The sequence below is a fragment of the Molothrus ater genome, chromosome 5 (assembly GCF_012460135.2).
Source record: "Molothrus ater isolate BHLD 08-10-18 breed brown headed cowbird chromosome 5, BPBGC_Mater_1.1, whole genome shotgun sequence".
Classification (NCBI taxonomy): domain Eukaryota; kingdom Metazoa; phylum Chordata; class Aves; order Passeriformes; family Icteridae; genus Molothrus; species Molothrus ater.
The window spans coordinates 866304-894019 of NC_050482.2; the positions used below are offsets into that span (position 1 = coordinate 866304).

The 27716-nt window shown below is 56.5% G+C and overlaps 1 protein-coding gene across 4 annotated transcripts in view; it reads right to left on the minus strand.

Moving 5' to 3' along the window:
• The window catches only part of SHANK3 (SH3 and multiple ankyrin repeat domains 3), a 164735-nt gene that overhangs the window by 10387 nt on the left and 126632 nt on the right, over nt 1–27716 (minus strand). For 2 of the 4 annotated variants that reach the window (XR_008508403.1, XM_054514833.1), the window contains exons 21-23: nt 27542–27669; nt 25766–25868; nt 12728–15053 (exon numbers count right to left, since the gene is read on the minus strand). Coding sequence is in view for 3 of the 4 variants with exons in the window: in XM_054514833.1 (XP_054370808.1) it covers nt 12728–15053; nt 25766–25868; nt 27542–27669 (2557 nt within the window). In the remaining variant the exon portion in view is untranslated. Of the gene's footprint in view, nt 1–4251; nt 4287–9252; nt 9878–12727; nt 15054–25765; nt 25869–27541; nt 27670–27716 lie in introns of those variants that run through there. The other 2 variants (XM_054514835.1, XM_054514834.1) reach the window with 2 other exon arrangements.

Here is a 27716-nt window from a genome sequence, read left to right on the forward strand (position 1 = left end):
ACCAGGACACTCTGGAATGCTGCTGGGATCCACCACTGCCTCGATTGCCACCTCCTGGTTTTGGGAATGTTGATGAGCTCCAAAGATCCCATAAATCCATGGCTCCGAAGGGATGAGCTGAATGCGGCTGAAGATGTGCAACATGAGCCCCATTCCTGAAAATTCCCATTTTTGAGCCACATTCCTGATAATTCCCATTTTTCTGCTTCCCTGGCACAGCAGAGAAGGAATCACCCTCAGGAAGCTCTGACCGGGAAAAGATCAATGTCCTGGGATCATGTGGATTGTTCCTGGGATCGCTGGGATCTTTCCTGCAATTATTGGGATCGTTCCTGGGATCATTTGGATCGTTCCTGTGATGGCTGGGATTGTTCCTGGGATTGTTGGGATTGTTTCTGGCATGGCTGGGATGCTTCCTGGGATCATTTTGATCGTTCCTGAGATGGCTGGGATTGTTCCTGGGATTGTTCCTAGGATCATTTTGATTGTTCCTGGGATCTCTGGGATCTTTCCTGGGATCGTTTGGATCATTCCTGGGATCGCTGGGATCATTCCTGGGATCATTTGGATTGTTCCTGAGATCGCTGGGATCATTCCTGGGATTATTTTGGATCGCTCCCGAGATCACTGGGATCGTTCCTGGGATTGTTCCTGGGATTGCAAGGATAATTCCAGAGATCTCTGGGATCGTTCCTGGGATCTCTGGGATCATTCCTGGGATTGCTGGGATCACTCCTGGGATCGTTTGGATCGTTCCCTGTTCCTTGGTGAGGCTCCCGTGCGGTTGCTCCGGTGTTCCGTGGTGGCCCTCAGACCCTTGGAATTGTCTCCCACAATTCCCATGGTGGCTTCCAAAGGGGCTGTGACCACGCCCACCTTCCTCTGGCCTTGGTGCGCACCTGTTCCCAACCTTCCTACGGATCTTCCTCCAAATCATCTCCGAATCTTCCTATGGATGTTTTCCCAGTCTTCTGACGGATCTTCCATCCAACCTTCCTATGGATCTTCCCGACTTTCCTATGGACATTTCCTGACCTCCTCATGGATCTTCCTCTTCTCCAGCCTTCCTGAGGGGTTTTCTCCAACATTCCAGTGGAGGTTTTTCCAACATTCCCAAGGACGTTCCAACCTCTCTACGGATCTTCCTGTGAGATCTCCCTGCCAATGGATCCTATGGATCTTCCTTCTTTACTATGGAGCTTCCTCCAATGCTGATCCCAAACACAGCCCTAACCCCGAGCCTAACCCTAATCCTAACCCTGATCTTAATCCCAATCCCAATCCTGATCCTAACCCTGATTCTGACCCTGATCCTGACCCTAACCCTGATCCCAAGTGCAAACCTGATCCCAGCCTTGACTCTGCCCCTAATCCTGACCCTGCCTCTGATCTTAACCCTGTATCTGACCCTAAACTTAACCTTAACCCTGATCCTAACCCTGATCCTAACCCTGATCCTAACCCTGACTCTAAATTCACCTCAACCCTGATCCTGATTTTGATCCTGGTCCTAACCCTAAACCTGACCCTAACTTCAACCCTGATCCCAAACTTGACCCTAATCCTGATCCCAATTCACAGGCGATCCCAACCCTGGTCTGGATCCCGATCCCAATCCTAATCCTAACCTTGATCCAGACCCTGATCCCAACCCTGACCCTGATCCCAATCCTCACCCTAACCCTACCCCTGGCTTTTCCTGGGAGCTGGGCAGGGATTCTGGGAGCTGGGCATGGATACTGGGAACTGGGCATGGATACTGGGAGCTGGGCAGGGATTCCGGGCAAGGACCAAACACTGTCTGAGGTTTTCCTGATCCTGGTCACTCCAGTGGATGGGATGTGGCCATCCCAAAGGATCCAGGAGCAGGTGTGGGAGCAGGACATGGAATTCCTGCTGTCCTGAACCCAGGAGATGTGGGATGAGCCCTGGGAGGAACCTCGGGATGAGCCTTGGCATGAGCCTGGGAGGAACCATGGGATGAGCTTTGGGATGAGCCTTGGAGGAATCTTGAGATGAGCCCAGGGAAGAGCACTGGGAGGAATCTTGGGATCAACCTTGGGATGAGCCCTGGTATGAGCCCAGGAGGAACCTTGGGAGGAACCTTGGGATGAGCCCAGGGAGGAACCTTGGGATGAGCCCTGGGAGGAACCTTGGGATGAGCCCAGGGAAAAGCACTGGGAGGAATCTTGGGATCAACCTCGGGATGAGCCCTGGGATGAGCCCAGGGAGGAACCTTGGGATGAGTCCTGGAATAAGCCCTGGAATGATCCATAGGATGATCCAAGTGCCCCCAGTGCCAACACAGGGGACGGTTCCCCCCTGGTGTCCCCCAAATATCCCAAATTTCTGTGACACCAGTGCCAGGATTGAGGGAATGAATCCACGGCTGGATCCAATGGGATGAGCCCCCCATGGCTGAGAGGAGCCTTTGGAACGACCCCGCTCCGGGCGTTCCCAGAAAGATCCGGAGCAGGCCGGGAGCTCCCGAGCATCCCACGCCTCCGCCCCACCCGGGAGCAGAGCAAATCCCTGGGAATGGCATCCAGCAGCCGTCAGGAACGCGGCCCCTGGCATTCCCGGAGCGTCGGGATCCGGCGCCGCTCTCCCGGGACGGGGCCGCGGCCTCGGGAATTCAGCGCTTGGCAGAAAAGGACAAGGAAAAATCAACCGGGAACGGCTCTGGGAGCCGGGACACGGATGGAGCCGAGCTCCGCACACGGGACGGGACACGAGGACGGGACACGGGGACAACACGCAGGAAGCACAACCAGGAGCACAGAGCCGGCCATGCACGCTGGGAAATTCCCAGGGGGAATTCTCCGGCCCTCCCAATCCCACGGGTTGCCCCTTCCAGCCCCAGGGAGCTGGAGTGGGAACAGCTTTTCCCGGGATCCCGCTGCTCTCCCATCCCAGCCTGGGGAGTCCTTCCAGAAGCTCTGGAAGCCACAGGGATATCCTGGAATCATTGCTGGAGAAGGGGAATCCCTGGATCCCGGTTTTCCTGCTGTGGCCTCGGGTGGCTTCCCTGGGGGATTGGGATGGAGCAGGATCCCAGGAGCCCCTTCCTCTGCCTCATGGAATGTTTGCTCCAGAGGGTGACCTGGGAGCCCCCACCCTGGGGAATCATGGATGGATCCCGGTGCATCCATGGTTTGCTGGGATTGGAATGGGGATGCTCTGCCCCCCTTCCCAGTGTCCTTCCCACCTTTCCCAGAATCTTTCCCACATTTTCTGTGGTCCTTTCCCCCTTCCTGGGATCTCTCTCACCTTTCCTGGGATCCTTTCCCGCCTTTCCTGGGGTTTCTCCCACCTTATCTGGGATCTCTTCCAACATCCTTGAGATCTCTCCCACTCTTCCTGGGATCTTTTTCACCTTTCCTGAATTCCTTCCCACCCTTCCTGGGATCTCTCTCACCCTTCCTGGGATCTTTTCCATCCTTCTGGGGTCTTTCCCACCTTTCTTGGAATCTCTCACCTTTCCTGGGATCCTTTTCCCTTCTTTCCTGGGGTCTCTTTCCAACGTTAGCTGGGATCTCTCCCATCTTTCTTGGAGTCTCTTCCAACATCCTTGAGATCTTTCCCACCTTTCCTGGGATCCTTTCCCACTTTTCCTGGGGTCTCTCCCACCTTTCCTGGTCTCCTTCTCTTTTCCCACTTCCCGATGTCTTTCCCTCCCTTCCTGGGATCTTTTCCATCTTTCTGGTGTCATTTTCACCTTTCTTGGAATCTCTCTCACCTTTCCTGGGGTCTCTCCCCCCTTATCTGGGATATCTCCCATCTTTCTTGGAGTCTCTTTGAACATCCTTGAGATCTTTCCCACCTTTTCTGGGATCCTTTCCCACTATTCCTGGGGTCTCCCCCACCTTTCCTGGTGTCCTTCCCTACCCTTCCTGTGGTCTTTTCCCACCTTTTCTGGGATCCTTTCCCACTATTCCTGGTGTCTCTCCCACCCTTCCCGGAGGACTGAGCTGCTCCGGGATCTCCCCACCCCACGGCCTCAATCCCCCGGGATCCCGACGGGAATTTCCTCAGCAGGAACACCAGCGGGAAGAGCCGGACACGCCACCACAGCACAGGGACAGGGCCATGCTCCCGAGGGACGCGCACATCCCGGAGCCGGCGCCGCTCCCTCCGGAACATCGGGAACGCCGGCGGGAGCGGGGCGGCAGCGGGGACGGGGGAGAGACAGGTGAGGAATGGGACATTCCCGGTGGGATGGAGCTATGGAATGGGAACGTGCTCACTTACACAACTCGCCCACCCTCCGGAGGCCAGAGGCGGATCTAGGACAGAGCAGCGGGACATGCACATGGAAGCAGGAAAAGAGGCAATGAGAGAAATGTTAGCTCCGGTCCGGGAAGCGCCACACGGAAAAAAGAAGCCACCGGACGTCGATCCCGAGGGATTCGGGGCCGGGAGAACCGCGGGAATCGATCCGGCCTTGGTGTTCCCTGAGTGGAGACCCCCGGTTGGGTTTGGGGAGAGTTGGGGATCGGGAATGGGGGAATGGGAGGGGGTGGGAATTGCGGGGAGATCGGGATGGCTCCTGTGGGATGGGTGAGGGCGTGGCCGGCCGGGAATGGGGCGGTTGGAATTGCATGGATTCAGCCAAAGCCTGGAGGGTTGGACAGCGACAGAGCTGCTGGGAGGGCTGGGAAAAGAGGGAACAGCAGGGAGGGATTTGGGAAAGGACCAGGGATTTGGGAAAGAGAGGGATTTGGGAAAGGCAGGCAAATGGGAAAGAGAGGAATTTGGGAAAGGCAGGGAAATGGGAAATGCGGGGATTTAGGAAGGGCAGGGATTTGGGAAGGATTGGTGATTTGGAAAGAGAGGAATTCAGGAAAAGCAGGGATTTGGGGAGGAACAGGGATTTGGGAAAGGCAGGCAAATGGGAAATGCAGGGCTTTGGGAAGGAGAGAGATTTGGGGAGGAGGGGGGATTTGGGAAAGAGGAATTTGGGAAAGGCAGGGATTTGGGAAGGAACAGGGATTTGGGAAAGGCAGGGATTTGGGAAAGAGGAATTTGGGAAAGGCAGGGATTTGGGAAAGGAAGGAAACAACAAATGCATGAGAAAAATGCCCCACAGCCAAAACAACACCGAGCAGCCGACACAAAATTCCCAAATTTTTCCATGTCCCCCCGGGGCTGGTGACAGTGACGGTGCCATCGGCCACCCCCAAAGGCCACGGGATGTTCCCGGGGATTCAGTGCTTCCCAGAGGGAATAACCTGTGGAAGTTCCCCGGAATCCCTGGGCTGTGCTGTCGGGAAGGGGGGAATGGCCTCATCCCACCCGGATAAGGACCAGGAGCTTCCAGGTTTGGATTGGTTGCTTCAAACGCCCCAAACTCCCTGGATTATTCCCAATTTTATCTCTTTCTGCAGTGGAACAGGCAGGAAAAGCCGGAGCTGTGCCGGGAGCGGGGACACCTCAGGAATGCCAGAAGTTGGGAATTGCCATTGGAGCAGAGTCTGGGAACGCTTGGGAATGTGGATTTGGGATTTTTTTTGAAGGACATGTGGTTATCCCTTGGGAAAAACACCCCAAGGGGCCCAGGTCGGAGCAGGGATGGGGAGGAGACCCAAGAGGGTCTCAGGCTCCAGCTGGGATTTGTCCGGAACGGTTTTGGGATTGGGATTTATCCGTGAGCTCCGTCCCGGAGCAGGGACAATCCGGAGCAATCCCAGCATCCGGGAAGCTCCAGCAGGGAGCTCTGGCAGGGTCAGGGATGTTGTAACTAAAATTCCCTTTTTTTCTTCTCTGATCCCAGCAGGAAAAGGGAATTCCGGGCTGGAGCCCAAAGGAAAATTCCCGATTCCTCGAGCGTTGCCCCTGGGCCTTCCCAAGCCAATCTCTTCCCGTGAGAGATCCTGCAGAACATCCGGAGCTTCCCTGAACTCCTCCTGGAATGGATCCCTCTGGATTTCTCCAAGGAAAAACCCCTTTTCCCACGATTCCCACCTCAAGGAAAAGGTGACGAGCCCCAGTTTGATGGGAACATGGGGACACTTCCACTCTTCCCACTCGGAGGCTCCCTCAGGACCTGGAGCTCATCCCGTGGAGCTCCAGGCAGCCCCACTGCTCTTCCCAAATTCCCAAAAAAGCCCATTTCCCAGGGATGAGGGTGATGGGTGGTGCTGGGATGGGAGAAGCCAGCGGAGCGGTGACGTGGGGACACCGGGACAGGACACGTGCTGGGGCCCTGTCTCCTTGTAGGCATCAAACCCTGCCCAGATCCCGCGGCACCTCGGGAGTGTCTGGGATCAAGGGCTGGGAGGGTCCGCTCAGTGCAGCCCCCCCAGAATTCCCGGTTTTCCACAGCTCAGCCTCCCTGAGGACCTCAAAGGTCCCCAGCCTTTGAGGACCTGGGGAAATTCCATGGAAACCCAGAGGGGAGGGGATCCAGGGGATCCCACTGAGCCCAGGGACCCCTGCAGCAGCCTCTTCCCACGGGAAGTGGAATCCATGGAGCCCAGCGGGAGGGAGGGTGGAGAACACAGGGGTTGTGGCCATCGGCAGCGTGGCCACCTCCATCCCAAGCCTGGTCATCTCCATCCCAGTCCTGGAATCTCCATCCCAATCCTGGTCATCTCCATCCCAGTCCTGGAATCTCCATCCCAGTCCTGGTCATCTCCATCCCAATCCTGGTCATCTCCATCCCAAGCCTGGTCATCTCCATCCCAGTCCTGGAATCTCCATCCCAATCCTGGAATCTCCATCCCAAGCCTGGAATCTCCATCCCAAGCCTGGTCATCTCCATCCCAGTCCTGGAATCTCCATCCCAATCCTGGAATCTCCATCCCAAGCCTGGAATCTCCATCCCAATCCTGGTCATCTCCATCCCAGTCCTGGAATCTCCATCCCAATCCTGGTCATCTCCATCCCAGTCCTGGAATCTCCATCCCAATCCTGGTCATCTCCATCCCAGTCCTGGTCATCTCCATCCCAATCCTGGAATCTCCATCCCAGTCCTGGTCATCTCCATCCCAATCCTGGAACCTCCATCCCAATCCTGGAATCTCCATCCCAATCCTGGTCATCTCCATCCCAATCAATCCTGGCCACTTCATTCCCAAACTTTGCCATCTCCTTCCCAGTCCGGGTCACCTTCACAATCCCGGTGACCTCCTCTCCAGATGTGGGGAGGGTGGCACCTCCTTCCCAATCCTGGCCACCTCCTTCCCAATCCTGGCCACCTCCTTCCCAATCCTGGCCACCTCCTTCCCAATCCTGGCCACCTTCCCTCCAAACTTGGCCACCTGCTCCTCAGTTGTGGCCACCTCCTCTCCAAATGGGGCCACCTCCTTCCCAATCCTTCCCAATCCTGGTCACTTCCCAAACTTGGCCGTCTCCTCCTCAATCCCGGCCACCTCTTCTCCAGAAGTGGCCACCTTGTCCCCACCCCTCCCTGCGACACAAATCCCCTCAATTCCCACCTTCCCTCGCTCAGTGATCCCACTCCCCCTTTCCCTTCCCTCTCCACAGCCAATTCCCTCGATTTTCATCCCAAATCCTTGCTTCTCGTGGGAATTTCCCCGGGAAAAGCCCCCAAGCCTACAAGGAAACAGGGGGGTGTTTTTCCAAGCTTTTGCTGGGATGTGACACCACTCCCGGGACACGGAATTCATTCGGGATCGGAGAAAAAGAGGCAGCTTTACCCTAAAAGGAACTAAAACCCCAAAGGGCTCAAGTGTCTTCCTCTTCTCCCTCAGATCTGTGGGAATACAAAGGAATTCATGGAATTGCAGAGCAGCACTGGAAACGCTCCCTTTGGAAGCTCGAATTCCGCTTCCCAGGAGCCTTTTTGGGGTTAAAGAGAAACAAAGGCACGAGAAAAGACACAAAAAAAACCTTGGAAAATTTTCCCTCGGATCCAGAACTCCAAACTGGGACACTTGGGATGCCCCTGAAAGTCCCCAGGGGCCAGAATTCCTTGGAAAAGCTCCCCTGAATCTGGATCCAGAGCCCCAAACTGGGAAATCTGGGATGTTCCTGGAAGTTCTGAGGAGCTAGAAGCCCCTGGAAAATCTTCCCTGAGCTTGGATATGGAGCCCCAAACTGGGACACTTGGGATGCTCCTAGGAATCACTGGAAAACCAGGAGCCTTTGGCAAAGCCCTGGTTGGGATGCTCCTGGAAGTCCCCAGGGGCCAGAATTCCTTGGAAAAGCTCCCCCAAATCTGGATCCAGAACCCCAAACTGGGACATTTGGGATGTTCCCAGAACGTCTGAGGAGCCAGAAGCCCTTGGAAAATCTTCCCTGAGCTCGGATATGGAGCCCCAAACTGGGAATCACTGGAAACCAGGAGCCTTTGGCAAAGCCTTGCCTCACCTGGAGCCCCAAACTGGGATATTTGGGATGCTCCTGGAAGTCCCTAGGAGCCAGAACTCCTTGGAAAAGCTCCCCTGAATCTGGGTCCAGAGCCCCAAACTGGGACATTTGGGATGTTCCTGGAAGTTGTCAGGAGCTGTTGGAAAAGCTCCAATGAGCTGGGATCCAGAGCTCCAAACTGGGACATTTGGGATATTCCTGGGAGTTCCCGGGAGCCAGAAACTCTTGGAAAATCTTCCCTGAGCTCAGATACAGAGCTCCAAACTGGAGCCAGGACTGGTTGGCAAAGCTTCCCTGAGCTTGGATCCGGAGCTCCAAACTGGGACCAGCGGGATGTTCCTGGAAGTCCCCAGGAGCCAGGTCCCTTTGGAAAAGCTTCCCCTGGCCCGGCTCCGGAGCCCCAAAACCTCGGAACTCTCCTGGAATCTGCCTCGGAGATTTATCAACGCCACGGAAAACTCTGGGAAAAGCTGGAAACCTGTGGCTGGGATTTAGCTGGGAAAACCCTTGGGACGGGCAAAGCTCCCACGGTTCTGGACTTGGAGCCTCCTTCCAAATTCCAGAGGAAAATACAAGACTCTACCTGGGAACAACCTGGACAAATCCTGGGCCCTCCACATCCCAAATTCCTGGGAATTAAACCGCGATCAATCGATTAGAAAAGCCAAAAGGTTTTTTGGGATGTTTGGGATGCTCCCAGTGAGCCCCAGAGGTTGGGAAGATGGATCCAGCTGGGATTATGGATGGCGGGAGCCTGGCAGGGCCGGGCGGGGACACGGGACGGGAATGTCGCGGGGAATTTTGTGGGAATGCCAGCCTGGAGCGTTGGAGCGTTGGAGCTGGAGCTGGCTCCAGGCATGGAACGCGGCTCCCGGAACGCTGGGAATGGCCGTGTCCCCAAAGACACACACACACCGGTCACGGTCACCGTCAGCTTTATTGGGGACACGGACGTCACACGCGGAACGCGCTCGGCCCCGGCACATCCCGAGATTCTCCCGCGGCTCAGCGGGGTTTTCCCAGGATGCCGGGTTTTCCAGGATCCCGCCACCGCTCCAGGAATCCCGGAGAGGAATTCCAGCCGGGGCACGGAACAAGAGGGGGTCACCTCGAGGTGAAGTTGGGTTTTTGGGAAAATTTCCCTCCCGAGAAGTTGATGAAGCGCTGGGATGGGATGCCCAGGGAAGGGGTGGGAGCCCCATTCCCGGCGGGATTAAAAGCCGTGTGGATGTGGCGCCTGGGGACACGGGGCAGCACTGGGAATGGCTGGGCTCGGTGGGATCAGAGGGGTTTTCCAACCTCAACAATTCCAGGGTTTTGGATTAAACACGAGGAAGCTGCTCTTGGACGCGGCCACCAAGGGCCACCACGGATGAAGGGAAGTTGTCCCCTTGCTCCGCTGCCATTGTCACCGTCCCAGGTGTCCCTGGTCCCGGGATTGTCACCGTCAGTGGCCTGAACTGTGACCTGACGTTCCCACTGTCAGAATTCCTTGGGCTCTTTCCCAGTCCCTCGGCTCAAAGGTCCTTCCGTGGACGCCCGGCTTGGGAGGAGACAGAGCCGGAGTTAGAGCTCGGGAAAAATCCATGGATCGGGGCTTCCCGGGGTTCCCAGGGAGCATTCCCACAGGGATTGGTCAGAGAAAGGTGCTGGGCACTGCTCTGGAGCAGGGAATTCCCTGAGCTTGCATGGAATTGCTGGGAATTCAGGATGAATGTGGGGAGGGAGGAATTCCAGGATGATTCCCGAATGGCAGCTGCTCCGCCAATCCCACGGATTCAGAGCTGCTGGAAGGGCTGGGGGGGATCAGGTATGGGAACATCGGTGTCCCCATCCCGCTGGGACTCCAGGCCACCTCAGTGTCCCCATTCCCAGATTCCAGGACACCTCATTGTCCCCTCTGGGGACTCCAGGCCATCTCCCTGTCCCCATCCCCGTGGAACTCCAGGTCACCTCAGTGTCCCTGTTCCTTGAGGAATTCCAAGACCCCTCAGTGTCCTTTTGGGGATTCCAGGTCACCCCAGTGTCCCCATCCCTACAGAATTCCAGAGTCCCCATCCTGTGGGTCTCCAGGACACCTCAATGTCCCCGTTTGGAATTCCAGGTCACCTCAGTGTCGCCATCCCTGCAGAATTCCAGGCCACCTCCCTGCCCCCATCCCTGTGGGATTCCAAGCCACCTCTGGCTCCTGGAGGCTCTTGAGGGACATTCAGGTGACACTTCCCTTCTCTGGACAATTCCAGAGCCTGGAAAACGCATCCCAAACTGGGTCACCGCCTCTTACCTAACCGTGCTCCCATTATTCCCTGAATTCACAGCAATTCCATAAAAAAACCAGGAGAACTCGGACAATGCGGGAGAGCAGCTGCCATCATTAAAAATTCCGTTCCCCACCGAATTCCCGGGAAATGTTTCAACTCTTTGACATCCCAAAATTTGGGAGATGAAAGGCCATGACTTTTCCAAAAGGCAAAAACTGGGAATGTGGGACTCTGTGGGATCGCTGGAAGGGCCGGATTCCGGTGGGGAGTGAGGACGGGATGTGCAGGAAAACAGGAGGCTCCAGGGGCTGGATGAGTGGGGCACGAAGCCCTGGGAATTGCAGGGATTGCAGGGAAAGCAGGAAGAGAGGATGGAGAAGGGCTGATCCTCGAAATCGGTGAAATTGCTCCAGGGGAAAACCGGGAGATTGGATGGACACGGATGGAAGGGATAGGGACATGGAAAGGGACGTTCCGATGTCACTGGGAGACGGAGGATTCCCAGCAGGGAATCCCAAACCAGCGTGGGATCCTGGTAAAAGGGCTTGTAAAAGCCCAGAATTCCCAAAATTCCAGAGCCACTGGAGACGGGCACAGCCTCGATTCCAGAGGATCCCTGAATGGCCTCAGCTCGGGATGAGGGAGGGGACCTCGGGTGACACCCGGCTCCATAGGGAATGACACCCTGGGGCAGGGAGACACCCCTGGATCCGCTCCCAGTATTCCCAGTTTGGATCTGCTGGGATGGGCCAGAGTGATCCCAGGATGCTCCAGGACACTTTGTCCCCAAGGCCACCACCTGGAATGTCACCGTCTGCGCCAGCACCCTGTGCCAGGAGCAGCCGTGGCCAGGATGGTTTGGTTGGAAAAGCTTTTCCCATGGGAAGGGCTGCCCTTGATCCAGAGCTCCTGGCACCCACGGGTGGCACTGGGTGACAGCGGGTGACACCAGCCCATGGCGGCTCTGTGGGGCCACGCCTGAAAGGGCAGGACAAGACTTGGAATACTGGGTCACTTCCTGCTGGGATTGAATATTCCCAAGCTTTTTAAGGGTTTGTGCTCCCATTTGGAAGGTTTGGGATCTTTTTAGGGTCAGGGGGGTGAGGCAGAGCCAGGGTGGCGTTGGTGCCACCGTGTCCTGTCCAGGGGGTGCCACGGGCCACCTTTGTCACCTCCTGAGTGGGACAACACCTGGAGATCCTCAGAAATGGAAAAGGCCTGGAAAAACCCATCCTTGGCGCTTGGCCGGGAGACAACATGGAGGGGGTGACCCCAGACTCGACATTGTCATCTCAGCATTGTCACCACAGCGTTGTCACCATGGGATCATCATTGTCACCACATCGTCATTGCCATCACAGCATTGTCACCTCAGCATTGTCATCATCACCACAATATCCTCATTGTCACCACAGTGCCGTCATTGTCACCATGGCATTGTCATCGTCACTACAAGGTCGTCATTGTCACCACAGCATCATCACCATGGCATCGTCATTGCCACCACAGCATTGCCACCACAGCATTGCCATTGTCACCACAGCATCGTCACGGTCACCACAGCATTGTCACTGTCATGACATCATCATTGTCATCACAGCATCATCGTCAGGACATTGTCATTGTCACCACGGCATCATCATTGTCACCACAGCATCCGCATTGTCACCACATCGTCATTGTCACCACAGCATTGTCACTGTCACGGCATCACTGTCACCACAGCATCATCATCATCAGGACATCGTCATTGTCACCACGACATTGTCATTGTCACCACAGCATTGTCACCACAGCATCCCATTGTCACCACATTGTCATTGTCACCACAGCATTGTCATTCTCATGTCGTCATTGTCACCACGGCATCAGCACTGTCACCTCACCATCGCCATTGTCACCACAGCATCGCCATTGTCACCACGGGGAGGGGAGGACACGGAGCGGCGGGAAGGGCAGAGCGGGGGGAGCAGCCACAGCCACGGCACGCCAGGAGCCCATCCCAAACTCCTGCCGACATTCCAGCCCCTCCACCGAGCTCCCGAAGCTCCGAGGTGTCCCTCAAAGCCACTTCCAGCTCCTCGGCAGCGTCACCCGCCCCGTCCCCAGCCCCGGCCACGCCCGGCTCTTACCGTGCGGCCACCACCGGCGACTTCTTGCCGGGATCCAGGGCGGAGCCGGCCGGTTCCTCGCCCAAGGAGCGCGTGTCCTTGTTGAGCTGCTGGAGGCGGGAGCTCAGCTCGCTGATCACAGTTGGTTTGTCCTCTTCGGCCCCGTGGCCGGGCCTGCTCTCCATGGGGTCCCCCCATAGCTTGGACCTTCTCTGAAAGAGGTAGCGTGGCCGGGCCGTGCTGGTGGCCGCCAGCGTGGCCGCGTGGTGCTGGGAGATGAGCTCGCTGTCCGAAGACTGCTTCAAAAGTGGGTCCCTGAAAGTAACCGGCCCCTTGCTGAGCTGGGACTTGAGTTTGGGCTTTGGAGGCACTGGTGGCTTCTCGAGTAGAAAAGTTTGGCCGTCGGCGAAGGACGTGTAGGTGTCGGTGGGCTCGCCGCTCTCCGAGGACAGCGTGGACATGCTGGAGACCGTGGAGATGGTGCTCGTGGTCTCCAGGTGGTGGTCGCTGGAGCTCCTGGTGTCCACCTCTTCCACTCCCGAGTCCGCCGCCGACTCCGGGGCCGCGGGGGCGTCCGAGGGCTTCCCTGAGGGTGTCGCGCCGGGGGGAGAAGGTGCTACTGCTGCCGCTGGCAGGGACGGCGCGCCGGGCGCGGCCAGGTGGCTCACGGGGGTGCCGGGGGTGGTCACCAGCACCCCGTTGGCGAATTCGTCCGGGGGCGGCACCAGCCCGATCTTGGCCAGCTCCTCGCGGGTCTCCTCGTCGCTGGAGGACAGCTGGGCGGGCGGGAGGGTCACCGTGTAGGGCTCCACCTCCTCCTCCGAGCTGCCCTGGCCCAGCGCCTTCTCCGAGGCCGGGCTGGCCGGCGGCTTCCCCACGGGGCTGGGCTGGGGCTCGACCTTGGGCGACTCGGCCGGCTCGGCGCAGACCTCGGGCACGGCCGGGCTCTCCTCCTTGATCTCCAGGCCTATCTCGTCTTGACCATTACTGGTGGCGTGGACCATGATGAGGCCGGCGGTCTTCTGCTGCGACGTGTCCACGATGCTGATGATCATGGACTTCTTGTCCTCGGGTTTCTTCTCCTCCTTGCCCGGCGTCTCCGCTCGCACCTCGGGCTCCTTCCGCAGGGTGGTCGGAGTCCCCCAGGGGCTCTTGGTGGGGGTCAGAGCGCCGGCGTCGGCCGCCATCACCGCCTTCCCTCCGGGGGAGTAGGCGGGGGACACCAAGCTCTCCAGGTCCCCTCTGTCCGGTTCTTTGGTTTGGATGTCCACAAACAGGGGCGCGGCTCTGTCCGAGTCGGGGCTGTGGATCGGGGTGGGCGACCGGGATGGGACTTGAGAGGACAGCGCCCGTTCCCTTGCGGCCAGCGCCAGCGCCAGGGGCGAGTTGGGATCCAGGGGCTTTCCCGTCAGGGGGTGGATGAAGGTCGAGGAGGAGCTGCTGATTAATGGCTTTAAAGCTGACACGGGGGACGGCAGGAGGACATCCCGGCTGCCCAGGAGCCGCTCGTCGATGGAGCGCGACTGCTGCAGCGACGGCATCTCGCTGCCGCCCGGCGCCGGCCCCTCGATGGCTCCCACCGACAGGAACACCGTGGATTTCCTCCTCTCGTCCAGCCGCCGGTCCCGGTCCTTCATGACGCCGGCGGCGATGGCGGTGGCAAAGGGGAGGCCGGCGGCTTCCACCTGAGCGATGCCGGGGTGGTGCTGGTAGTCCAGGCGGTGGCTGCGGCGCGTGGGGGACGGCTCCCGGGAGGAGTAGCCGCCGGTGATGGCCAAGGCCGCCCGCTCCTGGGCGTCCTCCACCTGGAGCTGCTTGACCAGGGGGCTCTTCTTCCTCTGCGGCTTGGTGGGGGCGAAGAGGCTCACGTTGAACTGGCCCATGTTGGCGTAGGGGTTGTCGATGACCCGGCCCTTCCTCTTGAGCTTCTCCGGGGGCGTCGCCGCCGGGCCGGGCCGCGGGATCTCGGTGGGTTCCACGGGGAGGTGGGAGGAATCCTGGAGGATTATCATGGAGCGGGCCCTCTTCTGCCGCTCGGGGTAGGGCATGGAGCCCCTGGCCTGGTCGTACATCTCGGCGGCGCTCAGCACCTGCGGCAGCCCGTGCAGTTTGGCTTCTAAGCCCGGCTTAAAGCTGGACCTGATGGTGTCGTAGGCCCGGCCCGGCGGCGGCGGGGGCGAGAAGGACGGAGGGGGGCCGGTGTCGAAGTAATAGGGGGAGGGGGGCGGGGGAGGGGCGGTCTGCGGGGGAGGGGGGATCCCGTGGCCTTCCCGGACCGTGTCCGTCATGGAGGTGCTCCGCGGGAACTTCCCGTCCAGCAAGGACGCGGCCAGCTTCTCGTCTTCCCCTGGAAAACAAGGAAAACGGGGGAGTCGGGGATGAGTTTCTGGTCTCTGGTGGGAGAACGAGGAAAAGAGTGGAGTCAGGGAGAAGTTTCCCATCTTCCACCTGGAAAACAAGGAGAACCAAAGTCAGGGATGAGTTTTTGGTCTCCACCCTGGAAAACAAGGGAAACAGTGGAATCAGGGGTGAGTTTCTGGTGTCCAGCTGGAAAACGAGACGTTAAGTCAGGGAAGGAGTTTTTCATCTTCCCCTGGAAGAAGGAAAAGAACAAAGTCAGGGGTGAATTTTTTGGAAAACAAGGAGAGAACTGAGGTCAAGGAGAAGCTTCACATCTCCACACGGAAAACAAGGAAAAAAGCAACGTCAGGGCTGAGTTTCTGGTCTCTGGCTGGAAAACAAGGAAAAGAGTGGAGCCAGGGAGAAGCTTCCCATCTTCCACCTGGAAAACAAGGAGAACTAAAGTCAGGGATGAGTTTTTTGTCTCCACCTGGAAAACAAGGGAAACAGTGGAATCAGGGATGAGTTTCTTGTCTTCCCAAGGAAAACGGGGGAGTCAGGGATGAGTTTCTTGTCTCCACCTGGAAAATTAGGATAGAAGTGAAGTCAGGGATGAATTTGTTTGTCTCCATGTGTAAAACAAGGGAAAGAGCAAAGTCAGGGATGAGTTCCTTGTCTCCACTTGGAAAACCAGGAGAGGAAATTGAGTCAGGGATTAATTTGTTTTCTCCACATGGAAAACAAGGAAAAGAGTGGAGTTTGGGATGAGTTTCTGGTCTCCAGCTGGGAAACAAGGAAAGGAGTGGAGTCAGGGAGATGTTTCCCATCTTCCACCCAGAAAACAAGGAGAAAAACAGAATCAGGGATGAGTTTCTGGTCTGCACATGGAAAACAAGGAAAAGAGCAAAGTCAGGGATGAGTTTCTCATCTTCCACCTGGAAAAATAAGGAAAACTATGGAATCTGGGATGAATTTCTTGTCTTCCCAAGGAAAACAAAGAGAAAAGTAAAGTCAGGGATGAATTTGTTGTCTCTGGAAAACAAGGAAAAGAGTGGAGTCAGGGAGAAGTTTCTCATCTTCCCCTGGAAAACAAGGAAAACAATGGAACCGGGGATGAGTTTCTCATCTCTACCAGGAAAACAAGGAGAGCAGCGAAGAGGACATTCCCAGAGAATTCCCAGACTGGGACAAACTGGGAAGTGGCTGCGGTTGTTCCTCCCACCCCACTTTGCTCCTGAGACTTTTCTTCTGCCCAAGCCTCACTGGAAAAAGCTTGGAGCAACTTCCAGTGGAAGCTCCGAGACTGGAGGAACCAGCCAGAATTCCCAGGAAAGCCGTGGCTGCCCCCAGATCCCTGGGGTTGGACACCCCGGGATAGCGGAAGCCGTCCCACGGAAAGGCTGGGAATGGGATGAGCTTTGAGCTCACTCCAACCCCAACCACTCCACGATTCCTTGAGAGCCTCCCCACAGCCACATTCCCGTGGGATCAGCTTCCCCCGGGAGCTGTTCCCGCCCCTTCCCGAGCAGCTCCGGTGACGGAAGCGCCGCCACCGCCAACGTGCCAGACATCCGAGTGCCACCGGCACGGGCGCGGCTCCCGTCACGCTTCCCGCTTTCCCGAGGGGTGACATCTGTTCCCGAGTGCCAGACTGAGCCCGGCAGGGTCTAGCAGGAGTTCCTGCTTTTTCAGGGAATACTCGGGGACACTGCGAGGATTTGGATGGGAAAGCAGGAACAAACCAGGGGTGGGTTGGGATGATTTCAGGGCCTTCCCAAGCCGAGCCATTCCCTGATCCTAAAATCCATTCACGCCACAATTCCCTCCCTCCATTCCCAGCTCCAGCCTCATTCCCAAGCCTGGATCTGCCGTGCTCACCTGTCCTTAGGGAAAATTCCTCCTTCCCAATCCCTCCTCCGCTCTTCCCAAGCTTTCAAACGGCTCTGGAGAGGATTTGGGCTTTTTTTATTTCTGGCCTCTGGAGCGAATTTTCCTTTATGGAAAACGCTCTTCCAGTGGCACTGAGAGGCTCCGGCAGCTCCGCCCGGAATCCGTCAGCGATTCCACCCGAGGCAGAATCCAATGGGGACAAAAGGGAGGAATTTGGCACTGAAATTCCATCCCATGCTGTTGGTCGTGCTGGAAACTGGGCTATTTTTGGGAAGTGGGGATGTGCCGTGGGAATAAAGAACCGGCAGCACGGAACGGGTTCAAAGGGAGCCTGGACAAAGCCATGGAAAATGTGCCTTTCCCAAGCTTTTTGAAATCCCGGAGCCGAGACCAGCAGGGGGAATTTGGGAGAATGATCCCGTCCTTGCCCCTTTTTTCCCTTGGGAATCTGGGAACCTGCACTAGATGGAGCCGTGGAATGTTCTGGGAGCAGCAGGAAGATCCCAAAATAAACCCCAGTTCTGCCTTTCTGAGATTTCTGGGAATGGCTGGGAGGTGACACAGGGATATTTGGGAAGCTCTGAGCACCATCCCTGGGCCGGGAATGTCCCAGGACCCAGAACAGGGGAGCTTTTCCTGGGAATGTGGCATCCAGCTGGGCAGGAAATCCAGTGGGAAACCAGGATCTTCCCTCTGGAATGTCCTGGGCATGGCTGCTGGATCAGGGGTGACATTGGGATGTCCAGCCCTTGGATCCAGTCCTTGGATCCAACCCTCCTCCATTTTTCCCTAAATGAGGACGGGACACTATGGAAAATCACATCCGAGGAATTGCCAAGTGGAAGAGACTCTGGCAAATCACATCCCAGGAACTGACAAAGGTAGGGAATATGGAAAACCAGATACAAGGAATTGCCAAAGGCAGGGAATACCAGGGGAAAACCAAACCCAAGGAATTGTCAAATGTAGGGAATGCTATGGAAAACTACATCCATAGGAATTGCCAGATGCAGGGAATACCAGGGAAAAACCCACATCCAAGGAACTGCCAAATGCAGGGAAAACTATGGAAAACCAAATCCAAGGAGTTGCCAAATGTAGGGAATACCATGGAAAAAACACATCCCAGGAATTGCCACATTCAGGGAATACTGTGGAAAACCAAATCCCAGGAATTGCCAAGGGCAGGGGCGCTACGGAAAACCACATCCAAGGAATTGCCAAAGGTAAGGAACACTATGGAAAACCAAATCCAAGGAATTGCCAAAGGTAGGGAACACCATGGAAAACTACACCCAAGGAATTGTGAAGGGCAGGGAGCACCACGGAAAACCACATCCAAGGGCAGGGAATGCTCTGGAAAACACATCCATAGGAATTGCCAAATGCAGGGAACGCCATGGAAAACATCATCTAAGGAATTGCCGAGTGGAAGGGACACTGCGGAACAGCACATCCCAGGAATTCCATGTTCATTCCCACCCGGCATTCCAGGCCCGGAGCAGCTCCCTGTGGCAGTGGCTGAGCTGCAGCCACGGGATCATTCCCAGATCATCCCTCGGTTTTCCAGCCATTCCCAGGAGGAGCAGCTGAGGCACCTTGGGGGTCACCTCGGCAGTGGCTCCGCTCCCGGATCCTGGAACTTCTCCCTGGATCTGGGCAGGGTTCCTTGGAAAAGGGAGCCCAGAGCAACCATGGAATGGGGGAGGAACCATTGGAGATGACGTTGGGAATGTTCCTCAGGGATGTGTCCGGATGGAGCGGGAATATCTCCAGGGAAGGAGATTCCACAGCCTCCAGAGTTTGGATGTTCTTCCCATGGAAAAATCCTGGAATGGTCTGGGTGGGAAGGGAACTCAAATCCCATCCCAATCCCATCCCATTCCAAGAGCAGGGACATCTCCCACAGGCCCAGGCTGCTCCAGCCTTTCCTTGGACATTCCAGGGATGCAGGGGCAGCCCCAGCTGCTCTGGCAATCCCAGCCCAGCCAGGAATTCCCCATTCCCAAGATCCCATCCCTGGCTGCCCTCTGGCACTGGGAGCCATTCCTGGAGATCCTGCGGGTCCTGGAAGGTCACAGTTGGGTCACCCTCGATTTTTTCCCTTTTTCCCTTCTCCAGGCTGGACAATCCCAATTTTCCCAGCCTTGGATCATCCTGGTTCCTCCTCTGGACTTGTTCCCACAATACCATGTCCTGTCCCTTTCTCATCTTCCCATTCCTCCAGGATCTGCTCCGGGAGCTCCCTCTTGTCCCAAGGATCCCAGACCTGGACCCAGCACTCCCTGTCCTGCTGGGAATGCTCTTCCCAATCCATCCCAAGATCCCGCTGGCCTCAGGGACAAAATTTTCGAGCAGGTCCTTCTCCGCTCCCAGCGGATCCTTTGGAATTCCAGTGGAGTTGCTGGGTTCAGGAAAGGTTTTTCCCAAATTCCGGGGCTCTCGTTGTCTCCTCCTGCCCAAATCCTCTCCACATCCCAGCTGCCATGGCCAGCCTCGGGAGAGGAGGGAATTCCTCCCAGGAATTCTGAGGAACATGGAAAAGCAGGATCTCTTTATTCCCAGCATGGATGCTCCAGACCCAAGCTTTATTTACTTTTCATGGAATGCCGGGATCTGCCTGGGAATCTCCAGCAGGGAACAAAAGCCACGAGCGATCCCCTGGGAGCAGCCTGGAATGCTGGGGGCTGGATCAGGTGTGGAGAATTTTGGGATCGGGCTCCATCCCTGCAGCACCTGGAGCCTGGAGATGCTCCTGGAATTCCCAAGGGAATTTGTCCTTGGAAAAGATCCCTAAAGGATCCTCAAAGATCCCTAAAAGGGAGCAGATCCAGAACATCCAGCTCTGGGACAGAATTCCCAGAGAATCTGTGGCTGCTCTTGGATCCCGGGAAGTGTCCAAGGTCAGGTTGGAAAAATCCAGGATGGTGGAATGTGTCCCTGCCCACGGAAGGGGTGGGAATGGGATGGGATTAAGGTCCTCAAACCATTCCAGGATTCCATGATTCACCCCTGGATCTCAATCCCTGCTCCCTGTGTCCCAGGAAAGCGCAGTGTGTCCAAACCTTCAAGTTCCCGGTGAATCCGGAGTTTTGGGAGCTGCTCCAGGCTCTTTGGAGGCATGGGAGAAAAGTGGGAATATCCTCCGGGAAAAGTCCCAAAAGTCCTCCCATTCCCAGGAATTTTTAACCCCAAATCAAGCCATTCTTTTGCTGTTTTCCATGGAATTCTGCTCCCCTCAAACCCCGCCTGGGGCCATGGGAGACTCCCGTGCTTCCCACAGAACACCGGGACATCGCTGGGATCAGATTCCGGAGCTCGGGAATAAAGAGCCGGAATCCAAATGGAGCCACCAGCAAGGACCAGCTCCCAGCATTCCCTGGAATGGGAATGGCGCTCCCAGCGTAGCCTGGCAACCCCCGGAGCCATTCCCAGCGCACTCCGTGGAATTAATCTCCAAGGAAAACACAAAGCCTCGCCATGAAAGCTCCCAGGCCGTTGCCATAACAGCCCAAATCCCTGGAAAACCTCGTTCCATGCATACCTTAGCGATGGAATGAGGTTTTCCAGGGATTTGAGCTGGGATGAGGGAGTGAATCCCAAAAAAAGACCTGGAGCAGGAGGGTGCAAATACTGGATTGGGAAAGGGGAGGGAATCCGCATCCTCTGGAGCCCAGGAATGGGAATTTCAATCCTCTGGAACCTAAGGATGGGAATCTCCATCCTCCGGAGCCCAGGGATGGGAATTTCCAATTTCTGGTGTCCAGGAAAGGGAATCCCCATCCTATGGCATCCATGGTTGGGAATGTCCATCCTCTGGAGCCCAGGGATGGGATTATTTGTCCTATGGTATCAAAGGATGGGAATTTCCATCCTTTGGACCCCAGGGTTGGGAATCTCCATCCTTTTGTGTCTAGGGATGGGAATCATCATCCTTTGGTATCCGAGGTTGGGAATCTCCGTCCTGTGGAGCCCAGGGATGGGAATTTCTGTCCTGTGGCATCCAGGGATGGGAATCTCCAATTTTTGATGTCCAGGGGTGGGAATCTCCATCCTCCAGCACCTGGGATTGGCCCTGGATTCCCAGAGCAGCTGTGGCTGCCCCTGGATCCCTGGAAGTGTCCCAGGCCAGGCTGGAGCACCCTGGGATAGCGGGAGGTGTCCCTGTCCTTGGAATAGGGTGGGATTTGGGAATCTCGAGGATCCTTCCCACCCAAACCATTCCAGGATTCCATCCCGGATATCACGTTAACACCAGGACACTTCCCAGCTCCCCCCAATATTCCTGATGATCCTGAGGGGGTCACAAATCCCTCCCATCCCTCCAAAGGCAGCGGCTCCACCCTCTGGAATTCTCTCCGGGAGCCATGGCAGCTCCGCAGCCTCCGGAGTGTTTTTAACTCCGCTGCCGGAGCAGATGGCGTTGGCAGAAATCTTGGAAGTCTGACAGGGATTATCTCCCCTCCCCTTCCCCCCCACTCCTTCCCTTTTTCCTCCAAATATTCCTCCCATCCCGCTTTTTTTTTTTTTTTTTTACATTTTCCTCCCATCCTTGATTTTTATTCAGGGAATTTTTCCAGGACTCTTTTTTTGCTCTTTTCTCCCACTTTTTATTCCAGCCAGCCGGGGGTTAACCACCTTTATCCCAGTAATTTTTTTTTTTCTGGAATATTTTCTCCCAGTTTTTTTCCAGACAGCCAGGGGTTAACCACCTTTATCCCAGGAATTTTTTCCCAGAATATTTTGATCTTTTCTCCCATTTTATTTCCAGCCAGCTGGGGGTTAACCAGGTTTATCCTGGGATTTTTTCCTGAAATCTTTTCTCCCTCTTTTTATTCCAGCCAGCCAGGGGTTAACCACCTTTATCCCGGGAATTCTTTTTCCCCCCCCGGAATCTTTTTGATCTTTTCTCCCTGGGAATCTGCAGTGCTGCTGGAATACGCAAATGCCAGGGAATATTTATTCCCAAAAAAACCCATCCGAGCACTGCTTTTCCATCTCCTTACTTGCCCGTGCAGGGATTTTTCCCCGGGAATCAAGTGACTGCACAGCTCCCGGCCGTGGGTGTGGAATGACAGCTCAAGGACTTCTAATTCCAGCCCCATTCCCACCCGATTCCTCCCTCTCCGCCTCTTTTCCATCCCCGTTTCCCTGGAATTCCACGGGAATGGTTTCTTCCAGGAGCTGCTTCGGGTCTGGGGCTGGGTCCCCTCCATTCCAGGGGTTGTCCCGCTGTGGGGATGGATCTGGTGCTCCTGGGGGGGATTTTTCCCTGGAGTTTTTCGTCGGGATGTGCTGTGGCAGCGGCAGCCATTCCTGCCTGGAGCAGGGACTCTCCCACTGGAGATGGAGATTCAAGGAATGGTTTTAATCCCTTTTTTCCAGGGTGGTTTGGCTGCACGGGCTGGGAATGTCTGGGATAACTGGGATGTGCTGGCGATTCTCACGGAGGTGTGAGCACGGAATTCCCAGATTATTGAGTCTGGGAAAGAATTCCAAGGTCACCGAGTCCAAGCTGGGCCCGATCCCCACCACAGCCCTGAGTGCCACCTCCAGGAATTCCTTGGACACCTCCAGGGACGGCGACTCCAGAGGTCCCTGGGCAGCCCCTGCCAAGGCCTGAGCCCTTTCCATGGAAAACGATCCCAAATCCCAGAGCTGAGCCTGCCCTGGCCCAGGCTGAGGCCGCTCCCTCTTTTCCCGGGGCTCATTCCCTGGAGCAGATCCCGATCCCCGCTGGCTCCTGGCAGGAGCTGGGCAGGCCCAGAAGGACATTCCCGATCCCTGCCCCGATCCCGGCAGAGCTGCCCTGGCCCCAGCCCGGGGCACATCCCACTTTTCCTGGGCTCTCCCTGCACGGATCCCTGGGGGGCTCAGGGGCCCTTCCCGAGGCACTGCCGGCATTCCATGGGCAAGGATTCCACAATTCCCCAACCCTGGTGTGGTTTGGGTTGGAAGAACCTCCCAGCCCATCCACTTCCAACCCCTGGACACCTCCCACCATCCCAGGCTGCTCCAATCCTTCCTTGGGCACTGCCAGGGATGCAGGGGCAGCCCCAGCTGCTCTGGCAATCCCAGCCCAGCCAGGAATTCCTCATTGCCAAGATCCCATCCCTGGCTGCCCTCTGGCACTGGGAGCCATTCCCTGGGTGCTGTCCCTGCAGGCCTTGGCCCCAGTCCCTCCGCAGCTCTCCTGGAGCCCCTGCAGGCCCTGCCAGGGGCTCTGAGCTCTCCCTGGAGCCTTCCCTTCTCCAGGGGAGCACCCCCAGCTCTCCCAGCCTGGCTCCAGCCCTTGGACAATTCCATGGATGCATTCCCAGTGGATGATCCATCCTGGATAACGCCGCCATTCCCACTCCAGATCCTTTTCCAAATCATTCCCAGCTCTTCCGAGCATACCAGCCCTTGAACAGCTTTTCCAAAGCTTCTTCCCAAACATTCTCACCCAGAAACTCCCGACACGCTTTGGGAATCTCCTGGATCCTCCCAATTCCAATGCCACCAGGGCAGGATCCACGTCCAAGACCAAAATATGGGATTAACCAGGATAAAAGTCCCAGTTTCCCCCCCGGACACTGCAGGTTTGGGATGCTGGGATGGGATTTCTCCATGTGCACACACGGATCCATCCCTCACATCCCACACAAACCATCCCGTTTTATCCCAGCTCTTCCAGAGCCTTGGGAACATATTTTCCATGGAATTCCTGGCACAGGAGCAGCTGAACCAACATAATTCCTGAAACCCCCAATTTTCCTTTATATTTTAGGCTCCAAGGACCCAAACCAGCCAGGTCTGGGATTGGTGGCACCCAAAACTTTCTGGAACGGGGTCAAGGACTTCCCACAGCTGAGTTTGGGATTGAGGGCACCAGAAACCTTCTGGAACAGGGTCAAGGACTTCCCATAGATGGATTTTGGGATTGGTGGCACCCAAAACCTTCTGGAATGGGGTCAGGGACTTCCCATAGATGGATTTTGGGATTGGTGGCACCCAAAACCTTCGGAAAGGGGTCCAGGGCTTCCCACGGCTGTGTTTGGGATTGGTGGCACCAGAAACCCTCAGGGACAAGGTGAAGGAACCACCACTGAAAGTTCTGGCATTGGTGACAGCACCAATCTTTAGGGACAAGGCCAAGGACACCCCACAGCCAAGTCAGGGTTTGGTGACACCACAAACACTTTGGGATAAGCTCAAGGAACCACCACAACTGGATTTTGGGGTTTGGTGGCACCAAAAACCTTCTTGGACAAGGTCAAGGAGCCACCACAGAGGGTTTTGGGTTCAGCAGCACCATCAATCTTCAGGGACAAGGTCCAGGACCCACCAGAGACGGCTTCGGGGTTGGAGACTCCATGAATGTTTTGGGATAAGCTCAAGGATCCACCACAGATGGTTTGGGTTTGGAGACTCCAGAAATCTTTAGGGGCAAGGTCCAGGACCCACCACAGATGGGGTTTGGTGGCACCATAAACCTTTGGGACAAGGTCCAGGACACCCCACAGATGGATTTTGGGTTTGGCGGCACCATAAACCTTTGGGACAAGGTCCAGGACCCACCACAGATGGTTTGGGGTTTGGCGGCACCATCCATCTTTAGGAACAGAACCAAGAACCCACCACAGATGATTTTGGATTTGGAGACTCCATAAATCTTTAGGGACAAGGTCCAGGACATCCCACAGCCAGGTTTGGATTTGGAGGCACTCCAAACCTTTAGGGACAAACTCCAGGACCCAGCACAGACGGATTTTGGGTTTGGTGGCACCAAACACCTGGAATGGGGTGAAGCACTACCTACAAATGGATTTTGGGATTAGTAGCACCAGAAATCTTTGGGATCAGAATCTGTAACCCACCAGAGATGGTTTTGGATTTGGAGACTCCAGAAATCTTTAGGGACAAGGTCCAGGACCCACCACAGCTGGTTTGGGGCTGGTGGCACCAAAAACCTTCGTGACAAGGTCCAGGACATCCCAGAGATGGATTTTGTGTTTAGAGACACCATAAATATTTTGGGATAAGCTCAAGGATCCACCACAGGCATTCTGGGTTTGGTGGCACCAGAAATCCTGAGGAACAACATCGGGGATCCTCCACAGCCAGGTCTGGGTTTGGTGGCACCAGAAATCTTTGGGAACAGAAATAGGAACCCACCAGAGACAGTTTTGGAATTGGAGACTCCATAAATCTTTTGGGATAAGCTCAAGGATCCACAACAAGCAGTTTTGGGTTTGGAGGCTCCAGAAATCTTTAGGGACAAAGTCCAGGACCCACCAAAGGTGGATTTTGGGTTTGGTGGCACCAAAACCCTTCTGGAACGGAGTCAAGGGCTTCCCACAGATGGATTTTGGGTTTGGTGGCACCATCGATCTTTGGGATCAGAATCAAGAACCCAGCAGAGATGGCTTTGGGTTTGGAGACTCCATAAATGTTTTGGGATAAGCTCAAGGATCCACCACATCCAGGTGCCTCCTCCAGACCTCACCCTGCTCCTCTTAAGCCCCAACTCTGGCATTCCTGGTTCCAGTGCCATTCCCGCTGGGAATGCCCAGTGCCAACACTGGGGTGGCAGAGCCCCCCCTGCCCTTGGCAGAGCCAATCCGGGAATTCCTGGAATTCCCTCCCGAAATTCTCTCCTGGAATTCTCCAATCCCACCTTCCGCTCCGAGCAGGACCAGGCATCCCTCCAAGCTGGAATTCCATGGAATACTCCAAAATCCAAGAGCTGGAGCGACCTGGGAAGGGCCGAGCCTTTCCCGCCCACTCCACATCCCACAGGGACCCTCCCTCCTCATTCCCAAGGGATACTCCCGCGTTTTTCCTCACCTACTGACTTGGTCCGTGGAATTCCCTTCCGGAGGGACACGTGGGGCTTCTCCGTTCCCGCCAGGACCCCGGGATGGGCCATTCCTTGGCGCTCAAACAGGGACTGGAAGGGAAAAACAGGGAATTCCCAGTCTGGATGCTGCTGGAAGGACCCGGCATTCCCACCCGAACTTCCAGCTGCGGGAAGATGGAAGCTCTTCCCAACAAGATAGACCGCCCTTGCCTCCGCCTTCCTGCTGCTCCATCCAGCAGAATTCCAAATGCTGGGATAATTCCCTGGGTCCCGTCCCATCCCCCTGCCCGCTCCAGGTGGGAATCCGGTGAGGGTAGCTCCGGGAGCTCCTGTCCCGCTTTTCCTGGAGCTGCCTCCCACCCGCAGCATTCCCGGCACAATCCCGAGCCTCCTCCTCCTCCTCCCTCTGTGCTTCCCCTCGGATTCCGGCAGAATTCCATCCCCGCATCCAGCCCGGCTCTCCAGGCTCCCCCCAAGCTGCTCTTCCAGCCTTCCCTGGGAAATCCATGCGGATTCCCAGGCCTGGATGGGGATCCTGGGGAGCTGGGGGAGCGCTGAGGCCCCGCTGTGGATCTGGGTCTCCCAGGCTCTGCATTCCCGGGAATTCCGCTCCTGAACCAGCTCCCCTTGGCACCACATTCCCCCCCATCCTCCTCCATGGGCTCCCTTCCCTCTCCTTCCATTCCCGGGAATCCCACTCCCTATTCCTGGGAACGCCGCTCCCCATTCCCTCCCATCCCTCTCCCTCATTCCAGGCCCCCATTCCTGGTGGGATTTCCTCTGGCTCACGCTGATCTCCTCAGTGAGATCCTCCAGATCCTTCCCATCCCTTTCCATGTGCTCCCATCCCTCTCCTTCCTTCCTTGGGAATTTCACTCTCTGTTCCTGGGAATTCCAATCCCCGACTCCCGCTGGCTCACACGGATCCCCACAGGGGGGATCCTCCCATCCCATTCCCACATTCCACGCCCCCATTCCCAGGGAATTCCCGCTGGCTCACACTGATCTCCGCAGGGGTGATCCTCTGGCTCCCTCCCATCCCATTCCCACATTCCACTTCCCCATTCCCGTGGAATTCCCGCTGGCTCACACTGATCTCTGCAGGGGTGATTTTCCCATCCCATTTCTATCCCATTCCCTCATTCCATGCCCCCATTCCTGCAGAATTCCCGCTGGCTCACACTGATCTCCGCGGGGGTGATCTTCCCATCCCATTCCCTTCCCAGTCCCACATTCCACGCCCCCATTCCCAGGGAATTCCTGCTGGCTCACACTGATCTCTGCAGGGGTGATCCTCTGGCTCCTTTTCTTCCCATTCCCACATTCCATGCCCCCATTCCCGTGGAATTCTCGCTGGCTCACACTGATCTCCGCGGGCGTGATCCCATTCCCATATCCCATTCCATTCCCATTCCCGCGGGATTCCCGCTGGCTCACACTGATCTCCGCGGGCGTGACCCCATTCCCATTCCCATATCCCATATCCCGTCCCATTCCCGCGGGATTCCCGCTGGCTCACACTGATCTCCGCGGGCGTGATCCCATTCCCATTCCCATATCCCATTCCCGTCCCATTCCCGCGGGATTCCCGCTGGCTCACACTGATCTCCGCGGGCGTGATCCCATTCCCATTCCCATATCCCATATCCCGTCCCATTCCCGCGGGATTCCCGCTGGCTCACACTGATCTCCGCGGGCATGATCCCATTCCCATTCCCATATCCCATTCCCGTCCCATTCCCGCGGGATTCCCGCTGGCTCACACTGATCTCCGCGGGCGTGATCCTCCGGCTGGTCGGGCGCTGTTTCACCGTGGCCGCCCTGGAATCGGCCTCCACCAGCTCCGCCCTCAGCGCCGGCTCCGCGGCCGCCAGGATCTCATCCAGCTTCTCTGGAATCCAAGGAAAACCGGCTGATCCCGGGGGCTCAGCCCCGGCA